The sequence below is a fragment of the Canis lupus genome, chromosome 17 (genome assembly GCF_011100685.1).
Source record: "Canis lupus familiaris isolate Mischka breed German Shepherd chromosome 17, alternate assembly UU_Cfam_GSD_1.0, whole genome shotgun sequence".
Lineage (NCBI taxonomy): Eukaryota > Metazoa > Chordata > Mammalia > Carnivora > Canidae > Canis > Canis lupus.
This window is the reverse complement of record NC_049238.1, coordinates 18534183-18553511: the sequence shown is the minus strand read 5'-3', so window position 1 is coordinate 18553511 and position 19329 is coordinate 18534183. Positions and strand designations below refer to the sequence as shown.

Genomic DNA, 19329 nt, shown 5'->3' with positions numbered 1-19329 from the left:
AGCGCCACCTTCAGTCCAGGGCATGATCCTGGAGTCCCAGGATCGAGTCCCACGTGGGACTCCCTGCCTGGAGCTTGCTTCTTCCTCTGCCTGTGACTTTGCCTCTCTCTCTCTTTCTCATGAATAAATAAAATCTTAAAGAAAAAGAAAAGAAACCCTGCATCTTTTCTCCCCCCATAACAAAAATGTAATAAAAGGCATTTGTCCTATTATTCTGGTTAAAGTGATGACATGTTTCTAATGTAATTTTTAAAAATAAATGTTAGGCTTCAAGAGATAAAACAGGATTACAATAACAAAGAAGCCTGCCTTTTAATTAATATAAAACACTGATTCACTTAAAAATATCTGAAAGGATGCACACCAAAATGTTATGAGGTTATATTTGAAAGGTGAAATAGGTGGTTTAAAGATCATTTCAAAAAAATAAAGATCATTTCAGCATTTTACAATTTTCTACAATGATATGAATTATGTGAAAAAATATTTAAAGCAAATGACAAAGAGCCAAGTATTAGTCCACTGAATAAGCCACTTCTATTTGAAGATTTAGTGTGATGAGCAATTTAATTAAATGGTTTGTACTCAGAGAAAGAACACAGAAGTAAACCCTACAAGGACCCTTCATGTTAGTTCAACTTAGGACACATGTAGTTTTTAAAAACCCACCTCTGAGTATTAAAAATATCATTTTAACATTTCTGAGGATTAAAGTAACACTGATTAAAAGTACCTGGCAAACAGAAGGCACCTAATAAATGTTGATTTTCAAACTGCCAATGACAAATCAAAATAACAAATGCACCCAGATAGAACTATTATATAAGAAACAACTGTAGATTATTTCACAGTTCCTTTTAATGAAATATTTCATTCTTAAGACAACAGTTCTTCAACCATTAGCAAAAGATTGCTTTTAAAAATAAGGCACTGAAACAGATGCATGATGCTATATTTCCAACACAACGAAAAGTAATGAAAAGTATTCTGAATGAGAAAAGTATATAAAATAAATAAGAACAGTTTTATAACCTGCATAATGCATAGTAATTTAACCATTAAATTAGAATCTATAAAACTAGAAATGTACTTCTTGTATCAGCCTTAACAATGATTTTTAAGAAACTGGCGAGTTTTGGAACTATGTAGATCAAATTGTATTCAACACCTGTATTTTCAAGTTTGTCTTCCCTTGCCTTGCCAAATTCAATTTATATTTTAAGTATGTTTTGCATAATCTACACATTTATTTAACAACTTTACAATTTTGAACTTTAAGGTAGAAAGCTGTATCGGATGATTCCGATTTTAGAAAGCCTTTGAGAATATTATTCACATTAATGAAAGTGTTCACAGTTACAAAGATGAAGGTTATTGCTGATGATGAGTCTTTCTCCATAGGAATTTCTCACTGGGGTGTATTCCACATGTACACACAAGAAAATCTCCAATGTATCTTCGGGATAAGTAATTATAAACTGGAAAATCCACAAAGGAGGTTTTTTTATAGGTACAAGAAAAATATTTCCAATGAGAAGCCCCTTTATAGAAATATATGGAGAATTACATAGACTAAAAATTATGCAAATTAAGTTACACAATGCTTCATGATAGGCCTTTATGAAACATTTTCTTACAGACTCTTGGAAAATACATTAACAATTATCTTATTTTTATATCTGAGTTTGTGGATTTTTACTGTTCCTTCATTTTAAGAATGCCATTATGTTTCATTAGAGAAGGCTCTACTACAGCTGTAAACATACTCAGTATTTTCTATTATATATCTGTTCACTTACGAAAGTAAATGACAAAAAGGTTCCTTTGTCCTCGTCTTCCTGATAAGCCTCTACCATATGGAAGGCTGAGAGCTAGATGAGAAGGCAGTCTTTATATGGACCTCAAACAGAAGATGTATTTATAAACCAGGTCATCTGTTACGTGTATTTTTCCCTTATTATTCCTGAGCTTCTAATGAAAACCTCATTTAAATGTTGTAGCCTCATCTCAGCTGTCCTTAGAGAAGAGGAGGGATAGGTTTGTATCATGATTAGTTAAGAGTTAAAGGGGAACAGTCTAAGAACAAACTGTGGGAGATAAAGGATAAAACTGAAAGGTCCAGAAGTCCATTTCAGTGGAGAGTCCTCCACTGTCCATGGTGAAGCACACAGGCTTACTTTTTTAGGGTGGAAGCATAGTGAACCCTGAACAGTGGTGGTTCTACTACATACCTAAAACTCACTTGAGATTACAAATGCAGAGATCTGGGATTTATCCCAGATACAATCAATCAGAATGTGTGTGGTAGATGCCTGAAATAGACATTCTGAAACGCTTTCCAAAGGATTCTTACACTAAGATTTGAGAATCATTGTAAACCACTGTTTTGTAAGAATGGTTCTTTCAAGTAAAACTATTTTCATAACCAAACTAAGACATTATTATTTCCCACACTCCCAATTTTTCATGAATATACAGTAGCATTTACTAGAGGTTACATGATGTGTAATATCACAACAGATTGAATGTGGAAGCAGATATGAGACTCCATCTGTCTTCGTTAAGTCAGACGGTAAAGATAGTTGCAAAAACTGGAATACAATTTCCACTTTTCTTAATAATTTTTTAAGGAAATGCATTTTCATTAAAATGTGGTTTGCATTAACATGTGCTTACTATTTTTAATGAATAAGTATTTTATAACTTTTTATTTTCAGTATCATATATATAACCCATATAAATAAAAGGTCTTGAGACCAAGAAGTTGGAAAACTACTCTTTCCAGCAGATACCCACTGCCCTGTGAACATTACTGCTGATAGATATGGCTATTTAGTTCCTTATTTTGCTTTACATAAGATTCAATAGATAATTTGCAGGGAAAAGAAAAAACTTCTTAAACTTATTTCAGGCAAGGGAATTCAATCTGACAGTGAAATATTGAAGTTTAACCAGTTTGGGTTAAAAAACTAAAATGCAGAACATGTTTTCCTTGGTGGCATCAGGATATAATAAATAATCCTTTAATGTATATCCAGGTTGACTCTGGTATTTGGAATAGAAAACCATACTTTATGTGATGCATTTAAAAAATATTAATTAGCAATGTGCCAACACAAGCATTAGATTCTAAGCAAGTGGTAGCAAATGAAAGGTTTACTTAAAATGTTAGCTAAAAACAAATACCTAATTTTCAAAATAAAATAAAATAAGGGATGAACTAGGGTTCCTGGATAAAAAAAAAATTGTTTAAATTACACTTCTTGAAAATGTAGAAATGGGAGGAGATTAATATTGACATTATACTAAGCTGCACAATTTTATTCTTAAAATACATTTTAGGTATTATGCCAAATTAATATGAGTAAATCCTGCCATAAGTGAATAATAGAGAACACTGATATTCAGGCATAGCTGTGGTGAAAGCAGTTCCTTCTAGCCTTCTGACTGTATCTCAGATATAAAATAATTACATTGATGTTTTTAACCTGCCATGTATAATTTTCTTAATATATTGCTTTTAAAAAATCTGAGACAGCTAACATCTAAATAAATCACTGCTGGTTGGGAATATTTGAATGAATGATGCTGTGAATACACTGGCTAATTTATACCATGTTAAGATTCTATACGATACAGCAATTTAATATATCTTATTGTTGAATTAACTGGTATTTGAAATAAGTGTAGCTTTCTTTCTGAGTAGCCTTTTGGAAAAAGTGCATTGAATAGAGTTTCCAGTCATAGTTCACTTTCCTAACTTGTACTGATTTAAAAATCTTCTCATCAGGAGGGAGTTAAACAGTGCTCGAACCCAAAGTCCAGCAAATCTGACATCCTTTCCCTCATTTTGGTTTGCATGTTCATTAACAACCATCATTCTCTGCAAACTTTCCACTTAGTGTATCAAAAATCAATGTTATGAAAGTTCTCTAAAAGGTTCAGCAGTTTTTTGGAGTCTCTGAATGATTACAGCATTCTGTAAATCTGCTTCTTCCAATGTGAGTGTTTCATCTAGCAATTTGAGGAAAGGAAGAGCTGTGGCCAGGGAAAAGGGAGGGCTTCTTTGAGATCCTTGGTATTTTTCGATGAAGTCTTTGATGTGGCTTATCCTGTAAAATAGCACAAACTATTATAATTTTTTGAAAACTTGAGTTAATATGACGGTAATAACTGGTTACATTTTTGTTTTTTAAAATTTAAATTTAATTAATTAACATATATTAGACTCAGTTCAGTAATTCATCAGTCTTATATAATGTTATGGTTACATTTTATTATTCTTTAAAGGATTTTTTTTTAAGATTTTATTTATTCATTTGACAGAGAGCAAGCACAAGCAGTGGGCGGGGCAGAGGAAGAGGGAGAAGCAGGCTCCCCACTGAACAGGGAGCCCAATGTGGGGACTAATCCCAGGATACTGGGATCATGACCTCAGCTGAAGGCAGATGCTTAACTGACTGAGCCACCCAGGCACCCCCATGGTTACATTTTTTTTTTAAAGATTTTATTTATTTATTCATGAGAGACACACAGAGAGAGACAGAGACACAGGCAGAGGAAGAAGCAGGCTCCATGCAGGGAGCCCGATGTGGGACTCGATCCTGGGTCTCCAGGACCACGCCCTGGACCAAAGGCAGGCACGAAACCACTGAGCCATCCAGGGATCCCCCATGGTTACATTTTTAAAGAGTACTTATCTTTTAGAGATATATATTGAAATATTTACATAAGAAACTATACAAAGTCTAGATTTGCCTGAAAATAGTTCAGTGGAACTCAGTGAAGGATCACTGTAACTTCTCTTTTTGTGTGTATATATCTGAAAGTTCCTGTAACAGGAAGTTTATATGCCTATATCTGGCTCTGAATGGATCAGAAATGGTCACACTAGTAACCTATGTAGACCTGGCTCTATCTCTTAAGTATCAGGTCATGCTGTGTTTCAAAAACAATTAGGAAAATTCTTAACTTAGTGTGGGTAAAATTTCAGTTAGTATAATCAACACTATCATACAATAATTGAAATTTTGGAGGTAGCTCAGTTATGTTCACTTGAGTATATGTGTATGTATTTAGAGAATGCATACAGAGTTCATTACAACTAAGATGCTACTGATTTTTTTTTGATGCTACTGATTTTAAGACATTTTATATATTGCTAAAAAAATCTAGATTATGACAAATATGTTAACACTCAGAATTTTTATTTCATATTTATTGAAAGCAGAATTAATCTCATGTAAACATTTCTCAAATCAAGCATATACTTCTATTAGAATAAAATGGTTAAGCCATTCCTAATAGTTGAACACTGTTTAGACTCAAGTCCTTCGAATCACTTTTGATTCGGTCAATACGCGGTACATGTTTTTGCATATAATACCAGCCCTCTGTATTAATAGGTGTGTTGGTGATAAAGAATTTCTTTAAAAAAAGACTACTGTCTCTGAGATGTTTTATGTTCAGCTGACACTTGTTCTGCATGCTTTGAGGCAGATGCTAAGTCAAAAACAATTGTGTGGGGATCCCTGGGTGTTCAGTGGTTTGGCACCTGCCTTCAGCCCAGAGTGTGATCCTGGAGTCCCAGGATTGAGTCCTGCATCGGGCTCCCTGCATGGAGCCTGCTTCTCCCTCTGCCTGTGTCTCTGCCTCTCTCTGTGTCTCTCTCATGAATAAACAAATAAAATCTTAAAAAAAATAAACAATTGTGTAAAGAATGCCATGCAGCCAACCATGGATTTTAGGAGAAACCTCCATTTCAGAAATGCTAAAATGTGAAAAGATGTGCAATTCAGAATTGAGATATGTCGTATCATGAAAGGCAGAACTCTCCCAATCAATTCACTAAAATTCATTAATTGCCACTACTCAGGTGGCTCAGGAGTTGAGCGTCTCCCTTCAGCTCAGGGCTTGATCAGGGGGAGTCCCAGGATCAAGTCCCACATTGGGCTCCCTGTGGGGAGCCTGCTTCTCCCTCTGCCTGTGTCTCTGCCTTCTCTCTGTGTTTCTCATGAATAAATAAATAAAATCTTAAAAAAAAAAACTTTTAAAAAATAAAACTAAAAAACAAGCATGAGCCACCTCCGCTGAGGACTGAGGCGAGATGAGATGATGACTATTTCCGGCTCAGGGAGGCTGCTCAGGACAGAGAGCCTGAGCCCGGTCACCCAGAGCTGCCACTGCCCTAGCAGCAACAGCAGTAAGAAGCTATGGCAGCGGAGACCAGAGAACTAGTGGCGCATGTATGGATGGTGGTGGGTTCCTGAGCCTGGACTCGCCCACCTATGTCCTACACAGGGAAGAGCAGAATGATGACCTCAACCCAGTGGTCCAGATCATTTATAGTGAAAAATTTAGATTTGTTTATTTTGGGGCTGTTATGCAGTGATGAAAGAAGTGAACGAGCTTTTCTTTATTTTTTAAAGATTTATTCATTTGAGAGAGTGAGAGTGAGACACAGAGAGAGCTCTCGTGCACACAAGAGCAGGGAGGGGGAGAGAGAGATAGGAAGAGAGAATCTCCAGCAGATTCCTTGCTGAGTGCAAAGCCCTATGCCAGACTCAAGATCATGATCCGAGTTGAAATCAAGAGGGACGCTTAACTGAGCCACAGACGCCCCAGAAGTGAAAGAGCCTTTAAATTAACCAGAGATGCTACTGAGTTAAATGCAGCCAATCACAGAGTATGGCATTCTCAGAAAGTTCTCTTAAAGTCACTCAAAATGACTGACATGAGAAAATGAACTACATCACTGCAATATTTGAAAAACAGCCCCAAAACTATGAAGTTATTCACCACAGTATTAGTGGAATGGCTAAAAGATCCATCTGAGAAGTTTGAGTTTATTGTGATAAGATCAGGATGCAAAGAATTGTCATAGCTGGCAACATCAACAATGGATTATTCAGGGATTTAAATTTTGGGATAGTGAGATGCAATATGTCGACCCATTTCTTTTTTTTTTTTTTAAGATGTTATTTATTTATTCATGAGAGACAAAGAGAGAGAGAGGCAGAGACACAGGCAAAGGGAGAAGCAGGTCTCATGCAAGGAGCCCGATATGGGACTCGATCCTGGGTCCCCAGGATTACGCCCCGGACCGAAGACAGCGCTAAACCGCTGAGCCACCTGGGCTGCCCTGTCGACCCATTTCTTAAGGAGCATATAAGAAACACCTTTGTCTAGAACCAAAGACACTTCATAATCTCTAACACTACTGGCTATAATGATAATGCTATATTGGAGAGAGAAGTCCAGTACACTCTGGAAATAATCAAACTAGTGCATGAAAGTGCATGCAACTATTTGAAAGGGATTTTACAGGACAGTGGTCTTTCCAAATATCCCAATCTGTTAAATCAGTTATCTGATTTACAACCAAGTCAGAGGTCACCCCCTAACTGCCTTTCTCATGGACATCTATGAAGACATGCTAGATCTTTAAAAAAAAAAAAGCTGGGGGGTGGGGGCAGCCCAGTGGCTCAGCGGTTTAGTGCCGCCTTCAGCCCAGGGCATGATCCTGGGAAAATGATAAAACAGTATGTCTTGGGCAGCCCGGGTGGCTCAGTGGTTTAGCGCTGCCTTCAGCCCAGGGCCTGATCCTGGAGACCCGGGATTGAGTCCCACGTCAGGCTCCCTGCATGGAGCCTGCTTCTCCCTCTGCGTGTGTCTTTCATGAATAAATAAATAAAATCTTAAAAAAAAAAAAAAAAGACATGCTAGAAAACCAACGTGATAAGGAGGACATTCTCTCTCTCTCTCTTTTTTGGCTTCTATTATTATGATCATCACCTTTCTGATTCTAGCTAAGGTGGTTTGCCATTTAGAAATAATATAAGTGAAATACCCTGAAGAAAGTCTGATATATAGAAAACATTCAATAGGTGGTAACTAAAAACAAAACCCAAAAGCACAAAATAGGAACCAAAAAAGATTGTTAACCTAGATATAAAAACTACATTCAAAACTTTTTACAAAAAACACATTTAAACACATAATTTTACCTCTGTACAGACTTAACTACATAGCTTTAACAAATAAAAAGTAAATGTTAAAAGAAAGAAAGGAGAAATAGACAAATCCAATTATACCTGTAGATTTTAGCACAGCTTTACAGGTAACTGATAAAATAAGGCGGAAAATAAAGCAGTAAATTAATTTATTAAAAACTAATAGCAATTAAGAGAATGTGCAGTTGGCAAAAGGAAAGCTACATGGACCCACTCAGAATGCAGAGTCCAGAACAGATCATCTGCTTTACAAAAAGATGACATAGCAATTGGGTCAGGAAAGAAGTGTTTTCCACAAACAGTGCAATTAACAGGACTTGATCATGTGACTTGCTCTAGCCAATGGGATGTTAGTAGAGTGATAGTAAATGTGCTTGGTGGGACCAGCCTTGAGCCTCAGCCCGTTTGAGAACACAGACAAGTAGGGTGCTGATTCAAGGATGAGAGTCACAAGAAGTAGACCTAGACTCAGACCTGTAGCTTAAATTAGGGCTCCTTTAGATGACCTGCCAACATATGAATGAGCCCAGCTGAGATCAGCAAAGCCACATGAGCGGACACATAAGAAGTATTATTCCATGCCATGAGATTTTTCTGGATGTTTACTGAGCAATGCTGACTGATATATCCATATAAACAAATTTAAGCTTGGACATTACCAATAAAAATAGAATGTATAATTGATTTCATATAATAGATTATAGTATAGTAATGAAAATAAATGAGATACAGCTATACACATCAACATGGATGAGTTTCTTTTTGGATGAGTCTTAAAAAAAGTTGCAGTATAACATGATTCCATTCATGTCAAGTTTAAATAAAAAGCAAAACAGGCTTTCTGTTTCCTTACTGAACTTCATCCAAAAGCCATTAGTAGAGGAGAAAATGGGAGAAATGATAGGGAGCTAAGGTGGACCAGAACAGGGGATCAGTCTAAGCACAGTTAAGAAGGTATCTGTACAGGAAAGCTGCCCGTCTGCATTGTGTCAGAGCCTGAGAAGCACAAGGAGGGCATCCCTGTAGAAGGATGTAAGGTGTGTCAGAAACCAAGTGGGTTGAGGAATATATCTAAATTGAGGTGTAGGAGAAGTGGCCTGGAGTGGGCTGTCTCAAGCAGAACAGAAAGAGCCTCTTACAGAGGAGAAGCCAACTGCAGCATGTGAGAACCAGAAAGGGGTGAAGAAACGTAAACAGGTATGGGGGAGAAAAGGGATCACAGAGTGTTAGAGCCAAAGAGGGTGAAGAGATCATTGGCATGATGTGTCAGAAATTCAGCAGAAAGAGAAGGGAAATGAAGTGGGAACTCAACCAGGATAGTTAAAGCCCAAGGAGAGTGATGGAGTCTTCATGTAGGGGAGGTGCCAACAGGGAAAAAAGAGACTGGTTATCCAGAGGAGAATTAATCAATCAATCAGTAAATCCATTAAGAATAAGTGAGGGGATCCCTGGGTGGCGCAGCGGTTTGGCGCCTGCCTTTGGCCCGGGGCACGATCCTGGAGACCCGGGATCGAATCCCACGTCGGGCTCCTGGTGCATGGAGCCTGCTTCTCCCTCTGCCTGTGTCTCTGCCTCTCTGTCTCTCTCTGTGTGACTATCATGAATAAATAAATAAAATCTTTAAAAAAAAAAAAAAAAAAAAAAAAAAAAAAAAAAAAAAAGAATAAGTGAGGAGTGGGGATCCCCGGGTGGCGCAGCGGTTTGGCGCCTGCCTTTGGCCCAGGGCGTGATCCTGGAGACCCGGGATCGAATCCCACATCGGGCTCCCAGTGCATGGAGCCTGCTTCTCCCTCTGCCTGTGTCTCTGCCTCTCTCTCTCTGTTTGACTATCACAAATAAATAAAAATTAAAAAAAAAAAAAAGAATAAGTGAGGAGTGCCTGGGTGGCTCAGGTGGTTAAGTGTCTGACTTTTGGTTTTTGCTCAGGTCCTGATCTCAGGGTCCTGGGATCGAGAGACCCCCATCAGCTCCATGCTCAGTGGGGAGTCTAAGGATTTCTCTTCCTCTCCCTCTGCCCATCCCCCCTGTTCACCCCCACCCCCGCCAAAAAAATAAATGAATTTAAAAAATTAAAGCCAATTTTTGGTATACTGAGTTTGGAGGTATCTATGTGAACTCATGCTTTTCATTATGCAAAGACATAAAAAATAAAGATGTAAAAAATGGTTATGTATGTATATGGATATATGTGCATATACACCTATAGCTCTCTCCACTGAGAGGGCCTGGGAGTAGGAAAATCAAGCAGTGAGAATCCCTACTACTCAGATCCTGGCTTCTCAATACCATTGTCCAGTAAAAAGAATCAGGTTTCTCTGTCTGAGGAACTATTAATTCAAATGAGACATGACACCTAAATGTTATGTGTGATTCTGAAAGGCATTTGGGTAAAAAGAATGATATCAGATTAAATGGCAAACTTTGAATAGGCCCCAAAAATTAGCTGATAGAAGCATATCGATGTTATTCTCAGATGACTGAACTATGGTTAGAGGGATAATATCTGTTTGTAGGAAATACACACTAAGGTATTTTGAGTGATGGGTCATCAGACTGGCAACGTACTATTGAATGGCTAAGGGGAATTTTTTTTTTTAAGGGGAATATTCTTTATAGTGTTCTTAAAACTTTTGTATGTTCATGATTTTTTTTTTAAATATATATATATATTTTTTTAAATTTTTATTTATTTATGATAGTCACAGAGAGAGAGAGAGGCAGAGACACAGGCAGAGGGAGAAGCAGGCTCCATGCACCGGGAGCCTGACGTGGGACTCGATCCCGGGTCTCCAGGATCGCGCCCTGGGGCAAAGGCAGGCGCTAAACCGCTGCGCCACCCAGGGATCCCTGTGTTCATGATTTTTTAAAAATTTATTTTAGAGAGAGGGAGTGGGAGTGGGGGGAGGAACAGAGGGAGAGGAAAAAGAATTTCAAACAGACTCAGCATGGAGCCAACTCGAGCTTGATCTCATGACTCTGAAACTATACCCTGAGCAGAAACCAAAAGCCAGACACTTAACTGACTGAGCCACCCAGGAGCCCTATTTATGACTGCTTTACAATCTAAACGAGGGATGCCTGGGTGGCTCAGCAGTTCAGCGTCTGCCTTTGGCTCAGGGCGTGATCCTGGAGTTCTGGGATCAAGTCCCATATCGGGCTCCCTGCATGGAGCCTGCTTCTCCCTCTACCTGTGTCTCTGCCCCTCTCTGTGTCTCTCATGAACAAATAAATAAAATCTTAAAAATAAAAAAATCTAAACTAATTATTTGAAAATGAGCAAAGCAACTCAGTATTTTCTAATATACATATGTACTTAATAAAATAATAAATAAAAGAAAAATCATTAACACAACATTCAGAATACAGCACTTCTTGCACAAAAAGAAAGAGATGATCAAGTAAAGGCACATAAATATACTGGTATATATTCTGGGTTAGTGTATATATGTGTGTGTGTGTGTGTGTAGTAAAGGGGGGGCAGAAGAAGAGGGGGAGAGAGAATCTTTTTCTTGTTAAAGATTTTATTTATTTGAGAGAGAGAGAGAGAGCACGTGAGAGCATGAGCAGAGAGAAGGGCAGAGGGAGAGGGAAAAGCAGACTTCCCACTGAGCAGAGAGCCCAAAACAAGGCTCAATCCCAGGAGCCCCTTAGATATATAATTTTTTTTTTAAAGATTTTATTTATTTTTTCCTGAGAGACAGACACAGAGAGAGAAAAAGAGAGAGAAGCAGAGACACAGGCAGAGGGAGAAGCATGCTCCATGGGAGCCCAACGGTGGGACTCGATCCCGGATCTCCAGGATCACGTCCTGGGCCGAAGGTGGTGCTAAACCGCTGAGCCACTCGGGCTGCCCTAGATATGTAATTTTAAAAGAATTATTATTTTTAAGATTTGAAAAATTTATTTGACAGAGACAGAGAGAGAGAGAGAGTGAGAGAGAGAGAGCCCACGCACAAGCAGGGGAAGCAGAAGGCAGAGGCAGAGGGAGAAGCAGGCTCCCCTCTGAGCAAGGAGCCCGATGCAGCACTCGATTTCATGACCCTGGGATCATGACCTGAGGCCGAAGGCAGACACTTAACCAACTAAGCCACCCAGGTGCCCCATAAAGTAATTATTTTTAGTATGTCCTAAGAGATTCTCTCTCTCTCTCTCCAGGGACCCCCTAAAAATAAATAAATAAATCTTAAATAAAATAAAAATTATGTATCTAGTTATACAGGAAAACCAATCAAATGATAAAAATGATAATCCTAAAACAAACTGAAAATACTTCATTAATTTCCAAAATTTCTACTATCAAGATATATTATGTTTAGAGAACTGGTAGATTCTTGGTTAATTCTTAAAAACTGCTGAATGACCTGAAAAGAAATTTAAACATGAAAAAATTCAGACAAATAATGAAATGGAAGACTCACCTATGAGAAATGTTAAATTTTTGGACAATCCTTTTTCCATTGGCTAACCAGATCTGTACATTAGTGATGGGTTCCAGGTTGTTTAGTTGAACAACAGACAAATTATTTTTATTCTCAACTTCAATACTCTTTGACTTAGAAACAATTTTTGGTGTGGCACTAAGAAAAGCCAGACAACAAAGTTAGATGAATATCGTTATTAAGCAGAACTTAATCACTGAACAATTACTATAAAACTTTTACATTAAGTATACCTTTTAGGAAGATTTTATTAAGTCACAGCTCAATAAAAACACAAAGATATAATATTACTTATGTCCATCATATATGATGAATGTAGGCACCTAATGAAATTATACATATCCAAGTAACTTGTAAGACTGTAGAGTGCTATGTAAACATATTGTGAGTAATTATTCAAATAATGTCTTACAGAATAGACAATTTTATAGGGCTGACATATCTGTAAACTTTACCTTTATGTACTATTCCCCAGATTAAAATTTCTATAAGAATTTAGAAGTTCTCAAAAACAAAAACAGGCCAAGAAAACAGAAAGAAAACAAAGGCAGGGGATCCCTGGGTGGCGCAGCGGTTTGGCGCCTGCCTTTGGCCCAGGGCGCGATCCTGGAGACCCGGGATCGAATCCCATGTCGGGCTTCCGGTGCATGGAGCCTGCTTCTCCCTCTGCCTATGTCTTTGCCTCTCTCTCTCTCTCTCTCTATGTGTGTGACTATCATAAATAAAAAGAAAAAAAAAAAAAAAGAAAAAAAAAGGCAGGGGGGAATGTGCTGGATAGCTCAGTTGAGTCTGAGCCCTGTATTTCTCTATAGAAATTAGTTCTTGTATTAGAAAGGGGAGCGGGGGGGGGGGGGGGGAAGGAAGCAAAGTATATCCTGATTATTCTGAAAGTCACATCTGAATAATTTTATATGTGTGGATGAATATACAGATATCTTTATCAATCTGGATAATCTATGAGAATTCATAAGACTGACCACATATCTAACCTCTTTGTATACTGTCATAAAGCCTACTTAGAGGGCAGCCCAGCTGGCTCAGCAGTTTAGCGTCACCTTCAGCCCAGGGTGTGGTCCTGGAGACCCAGGATCAAGTCCCACGTTGGGCTCCCTGCATGGAGCTTGCTTCTGCCTGTGTCTGTGCCTCTCTCTCTCTGTGTATGTGTCTCTCATGAATAAATAAATAAAATCTTAGAAAAAAAAAAACGTGGGATCCCTGGGTGGCACAGTGGTTTGGCGCCTAGGCGCCTTTGGCCCAGGGCACGATCCTGGAGACCCGAGATCGAATCCCACGTCGGGCTCCCGGTGCATGGAGCCTGCTTCTCCCTCTGCCTATGTCTCTGCCTCTCTCTCTCTCTATCATAAATAAATAAAACTGAAAAAAAAGGGATCCCTGGGTGGCGCAGTGGTTTAGCGCCTGCCTTTGGCCCAGGGCCCGATCCTGGAGACCTGGGATCGAATCCCACATCGGGCTCCTGGTGCATGGAGCCTGCTTCTCCCTCTGCCTATGTCTCTGCCTCTCTCTTTCTCTCTCTCTCTCTCTGTGTGACTATCATAAATAAATAAAAATTTTAAAAAAATGAAAAAAAAAAACCTAACCTACTTACATATGATGAAGACTGTAAATTTGACAGTTAAAGGCTTTGATAGGGATACTAACTTTATCACTCATTTTTTCATTTTTATTACTTCAAATTCAGATACTTATCACAGAATATAATGTGGAAGGCACTGGTAATTATAAAACGTACCCTATATTCAGAAGCTAGCATATGTACTCTGTAACATTAATGGCAATGCTCACGTAGTGGGTGCAAAGGAGAAAAAAGATTTGCCCATGAATTGCCTAAGGTCCTCAATAATCTAGGTCCTTTTAATTTGGTTACATCAAAAAAGACTCCATGATTTCTTTTTCTTCTTTTTTTTTTTTTTAAATTTTAAAGATTTTATTTATTTATTCATGAGAGAGATAGAGAGGCAGAGACACAGGCAGAGGGAGAAGAAGGCTCCATGCACCGGGAGCCCGATGTGGGATTCGATCCCGGGTCTCCAGGATCGCACCCTGGGCCAAAGGCAGGCACTAAACCACTGCGCCACCCAGGGATCCCCATGATTTCTTAATGTACTGTCAGTATATGTTAATTTACACTAAGGTAAATAAGAGTTAGGACTCCTCATAAAAGTTAACATGAAACATCTCATTTCCAATGAGAGAAATGATAATATAAAAAATACTGACAATATAAAATAATGACAAGCTGAATATTAGTCAAGATGTGTATGGAAAGGACAGATCACGAGCCTACTCACCTTCCCAGTCTGTGACCTTGCCCTGAGAAGGGCTGGAACACAGGCTTCGTGGACATACATACTTCATTTTTTTTGTCTTCAACTTTAACATCCACCTCCTCTTTATCAAAAATTCCCTGTAATTCCAAAGGTAATTCCCTTGAAAGGTAAAGAAACAAAGTAATAAAGCTCCCAACGTTTTTTCTTTCTCTGAAAAACTTACTTTGTACACAGAATTTAAAAATACATAGAAACAAGAGGCATATAATCTTCACAATAAAAACTAAATGTAATTTTAAATGTTTTAATTTTTTAAAGATTTTATTTATTTACTTATGAGAGAGAGAGAGAGAGAGAGAGAGGGGGCAGAGACACAGGCAGAGGGAGAAGCAAGCCCCATGCAAGGAGTCTGATGCGGTACTCTATCCCTGAACTCCAGGACCACGCCCCAGGCCAAAGGCAAGCACTAAACTGCTGAGTCACCCAGGAATTCCCTAATATTTTTAATTTAGTTTTTTAAAAAGATTTTATTTATTTATTTGACAGAGAGTGAGAGAGAGAGCAAGCGGGGGAGTGGCAGAGAGAGGGAGAAGCAGAATCCCTGCTGAGCAGGGAGCCCAATGCAGGGCTTGATCAAAGGACCCTGGGATCATGACCTAAGCCAAAGGCAGACACGTAACCAACTGAGCCACCCAGGCACCAGTAAAGATTTTGTTTTTAAGTAATCTCTATACCCAATATGAGGCTCAAACCTACAACTCTGAGATCAAGAGTGGAGGCTTCAATGACTGAGCCAGCCATGTGCCCCCAAACTAAATGTTCTTAAAATAATATAGTCAAATAATATGAATACCAAGAACCAAAGAATACAGAGTAATTTTTAAAATTACAAATTCATGAACAGCTTGAGTTATGCAGTAGTACCTAGAATAGTATGAAAGTCATAAAATATTTGATGACTACTGCTAAATTTAAATAATTTGATCATTTTATAGGTATCTGAATAAAACTAAAAATGTGCTAGAAAAATCAGGCTCTCATTTCCATTTTTAAGTGAAAATATAAAAAATTAAAATATATGGGACGCCTGGGTGGCTTAGTGGTTGATCGTCTGCCTTTGGCTCAGGTTATGATCCCAGAGTCCAGGATAGAGTCCCACATCGGGCTCCCTGCATGGGGCCTACTCCCTCTGCCTATGTCTCTGACTCTTTCTCTGTGTCTCTCTCATGAATGGCTAAGTAAAATCTTAAAAAAAAAAAAAAAAAAAAAAAAAAAAAGACTTACTCTAGATATAACAAAATCAAATATAAAACATGCAGAATTTTTAAAAAGTTTTTACATTTCATACTCAGAGAAAGATCAAAGTAAAAGAGATAGGATGTGGACTCAGTCTGGGGCTTTCTCTAGTATAGCAAGATGCTTCTCTTTGGAATAATGTAAACTTGAGATGAGCAGACTCCATCTGTTTGTGACTTTTTTTTTTTTTTAAAGTAATCTCTATGTCCAACATGGGGCCCAAGTCACAATCTCTTGGGCCCAAAACCCCAAGATCAAAAGTCACATGCTCCACTAACAGAGCCAGGCAGGTACCCCAAGCATGCAACTCTTGATCTTGGGGTCATGAATTCAAGCTCCATGTTGAGCCAAAAGCTTACTTAAAAACAAAACAAACAAAAACCCAAAACACTTTGGTGCTGCAACTCCTAGATTTTCTCTACATATACAGTAAAACTCCATATAATTATTTTTTCCACAGATGGTACTGATCTATATATACTATTCAGTATTCTGCAAACTGCTTTTTAAAAACAGTATACCATAGAAATCTTTTTACGTTAATACACAAACGTCATTCATTTTTACCAAATGCATGCTATTCTGTTATAAAGTAGATTAAGTAGAGACACCTGGGTGGCTCAGCGGTTGGGTGGCTGCCTTCAGCTCAAGTCATGATCCCGGAATCTGGGATCAAGTTTCCATCTGGCTCCTATGAACAGCCTGCTCCTCCCTCTGCCTGTGTCTCTGCCTCTCTCTGTGTCTCTCATGAATAAATAAATAAATCTTAAAAAAATAATAAAGTAGATAAAATGGCACAAAATGGTATAAAATATTTACATTTTTTGATTTGTAATAACTCTGTATATATTCTATTTGCATTTTATACATGTAACAAGTATCCCCAGTCCAGCACTTATCTTTTGACTACATTTAAATGTCTTTTGGTATATATGTTTTTAATAATTACATAATGAAATTTATCCATATTTTTATATTGCTTCTGGGATTCATGCCAACTATAGTTATATGCAATAATATGGATTTTTCCAAATGAAACATGCCTAAGATAATCCTTCTACTTACAAAAACTACTTATCCTTTTTCTTAAAGATTTTATTATTTATTTCAGAGAGAGAGAGAGAGAGAGAGAGAGAGCGCGCACAAGTACCTTGGAGGGGCAGAGGGAGAGGGAGCAGCAGGCTCCCCACCAAGCGGGAAGCCCAACTCAGGGCTTGATCCCAGGACCCCCGAGATCATCCTGGGCTAAAGGCAGACACTCAATTGACGGAGCCACCCTGGTAATCCTGCTTACCCTTTTTTGACAGAGTTCAAAAACTGCTGACTTGCACCATCAGTGTAACTTCTGAAATCATCATTGACTGTGAATCCATTTTTCCATAATTTTATACTTACATCAACCTGCAAAGCAATAAGAAACAAAATGTATTATGTTAATAAAACATACCAAGTTAAAGGTTTGAAAAAAAAATTTTTTTTAAGACTTTATTTATTCATGAGAGACAGAGAGAGAGAGAGAGGCACAAACACAGGCAAAAGAAGCAGGCTCCATGGAGGGAGCCTGATGTGGGACTCGATCCCAGGTCTCCAGGATCAGGCCCGGGCTGAAGGCAGTGCTAAACCATTGAGCCATCCAGGCTGCCCTGAAAATTTTTTTTAAAGCTGAGATATAACTGACATATAACATTGTGTTAGATTTAGATATCGACATAATGATTTGTAACTGCATATATTGCTAGATGATTACCACAGTTTAGTCAGTATCTATTATCAAACAAAACTACAATTTTTTTTCCAGTTTTACTGAGAAACATACACATATCACTATGTAAGTTTAATGCATACAGCATTATGGTTGGATTTACAGATATTGTGAAATGATTACCACAATAAGTTCAGCTCGATTCTATCACCTCATATAGATACAATGAAAAGAAAGAAAAAAATTTCTCCCTGTGATGAAAACTTCAAGGATTCACTCTCTTAATTTTTCTTATATCATAGAGCAGTGTTAACTATAGTCATCACATTGTGCATATCCCCAGTACTTATTGATAATTGGAAGTTTTGACCACCTTCTGCCAACCCTCACATCCTCTGTAAAATTTCATGTATCATTCTCAAGAGCAAACTTCATATATAAAATATCAAAAAATAATGTATATTGGGGTCTCTGGTTGGCTCAATCTGTAGAACATGAAGAGTCTCAATCTCCAGGTTGTGAGTTTGAGCTTCATGTTAGGCAGAGTTTACTTAATTCAAGATTACCTTAGGCAAAACACAGGACTGATTAAAAAGCTGTTTAAGAAGGTATCAGACCGGGCAGCCCGGGTGGCTCAGCGGTTTAGTGCCACCTTCAGCCCAGGGTGTGGTCCTGGAGACCCGGGATGGAGTCCCACATCAGGCTCCCTGCATGGACCCTGCTTCTCCCTCTGCCTGTGTCTCTGCCTCTCTTTCTCTCTCTGTCTCTCATGAATAAATAAATAAAATATTTTAAAAAACATGTTAGGGAAAATAACCTTAATAATGATGGTATATATTATTAGCACATCTACCTACCTAAGTACTAAGTGTGTAACAAATCCTGTTTAAAGTATTTTCCCTATATAAATTTAATTACTCCTCCCAAAACCTACACAAGGTAGGTATTATCATTATTCCTTTCATATAGACAGAAATAGAAACACAGAAGATTGATTAGATTGTCCAAAGTAGGGCAGCCCAGGTGGTTCAGTGGTTTACTGCTGTGTTCAGCCCAGGGACTGATCCTGGGGACCCGGGATCGAGTCCCGCATTGGGCTCCCTGCATGGAGTCTGCTTCTCCCTCTGCCTGTGTCTCTGCCTCTCTCTCTCTCTCTGTGTGTCTCTCATGGATAAATAAATGGAATCTTAAAATAAATAAATAAATAAATAAATAGTCCAAAGTCACACAGTTAATAGAGGGTGGAGCTGTGGGCTTGAATCCACACTTTTTTGTTTTTCCCTTGAGACCCCCACGGAGGGGGACCTGGGTCGCTGGCTCAGTCAGTTAAGGGGCTGACTCTTGGTTTTGGATCAGGTCATGATCTCACAGTTGTGGGATGAAACCCAAGTCAGGCTCTGTGCAGAATCTGCTTCAGATTCTCTCTACCTCTTCCTCTCATTCACTTTCTGTCTCAAATAAAATCTTTAAAAAAAAAAAAAAAAAAGTAGGCTCCAAGCATAGCATGGAGCCCAGTATGAGATCAAGACCTGAGCTGAGGGGGATCCCTGGGTGGTTCAGCGGTTTGGCACCTGCCTTTGACCTGGGGCATG

General features: G+C 38.5%; 1 protein-coding gene across 3 annotated transcripts in view; it reads right to left on the bottom strand.

Moving 5' to 3' along the window:
• Positions 1 to 834: 834 nt before the first annotated feature.
• The window catches only part of UBXN2A (UBX domain protein 2A), a 44707-nt gene continuing 26212 nt past the window's right edge, over positions 835 to 19329 (bottom strand). For all 3 annotated transcript variants that reach the window (XM_038560891.1, XM_038560890.1, XM_038560892.1), the window contains exons 4-7: positions 17330 to 17436; positions 14761 to 14898; positions 12431 to 12589; positions 835 to 4112 (exon numbers count right to left, since the gene is read on the bottom strand). In XM_038560891.1, the coding sequence (XP_038416819.1) occupies positions 3920 to 4112; positions 12431 to 12589; positions 14761 to 14898; positions 17330 to 17436 (597 nt within the window). In that variant the 3' untranslated portion in view covers positions 835 to 3919. The remainder of the gene's footprint in view (positions 4113 to 12430; positions 12590 to 14760; positions 14899 to 17329; positions 17437 to 19329) is intronic.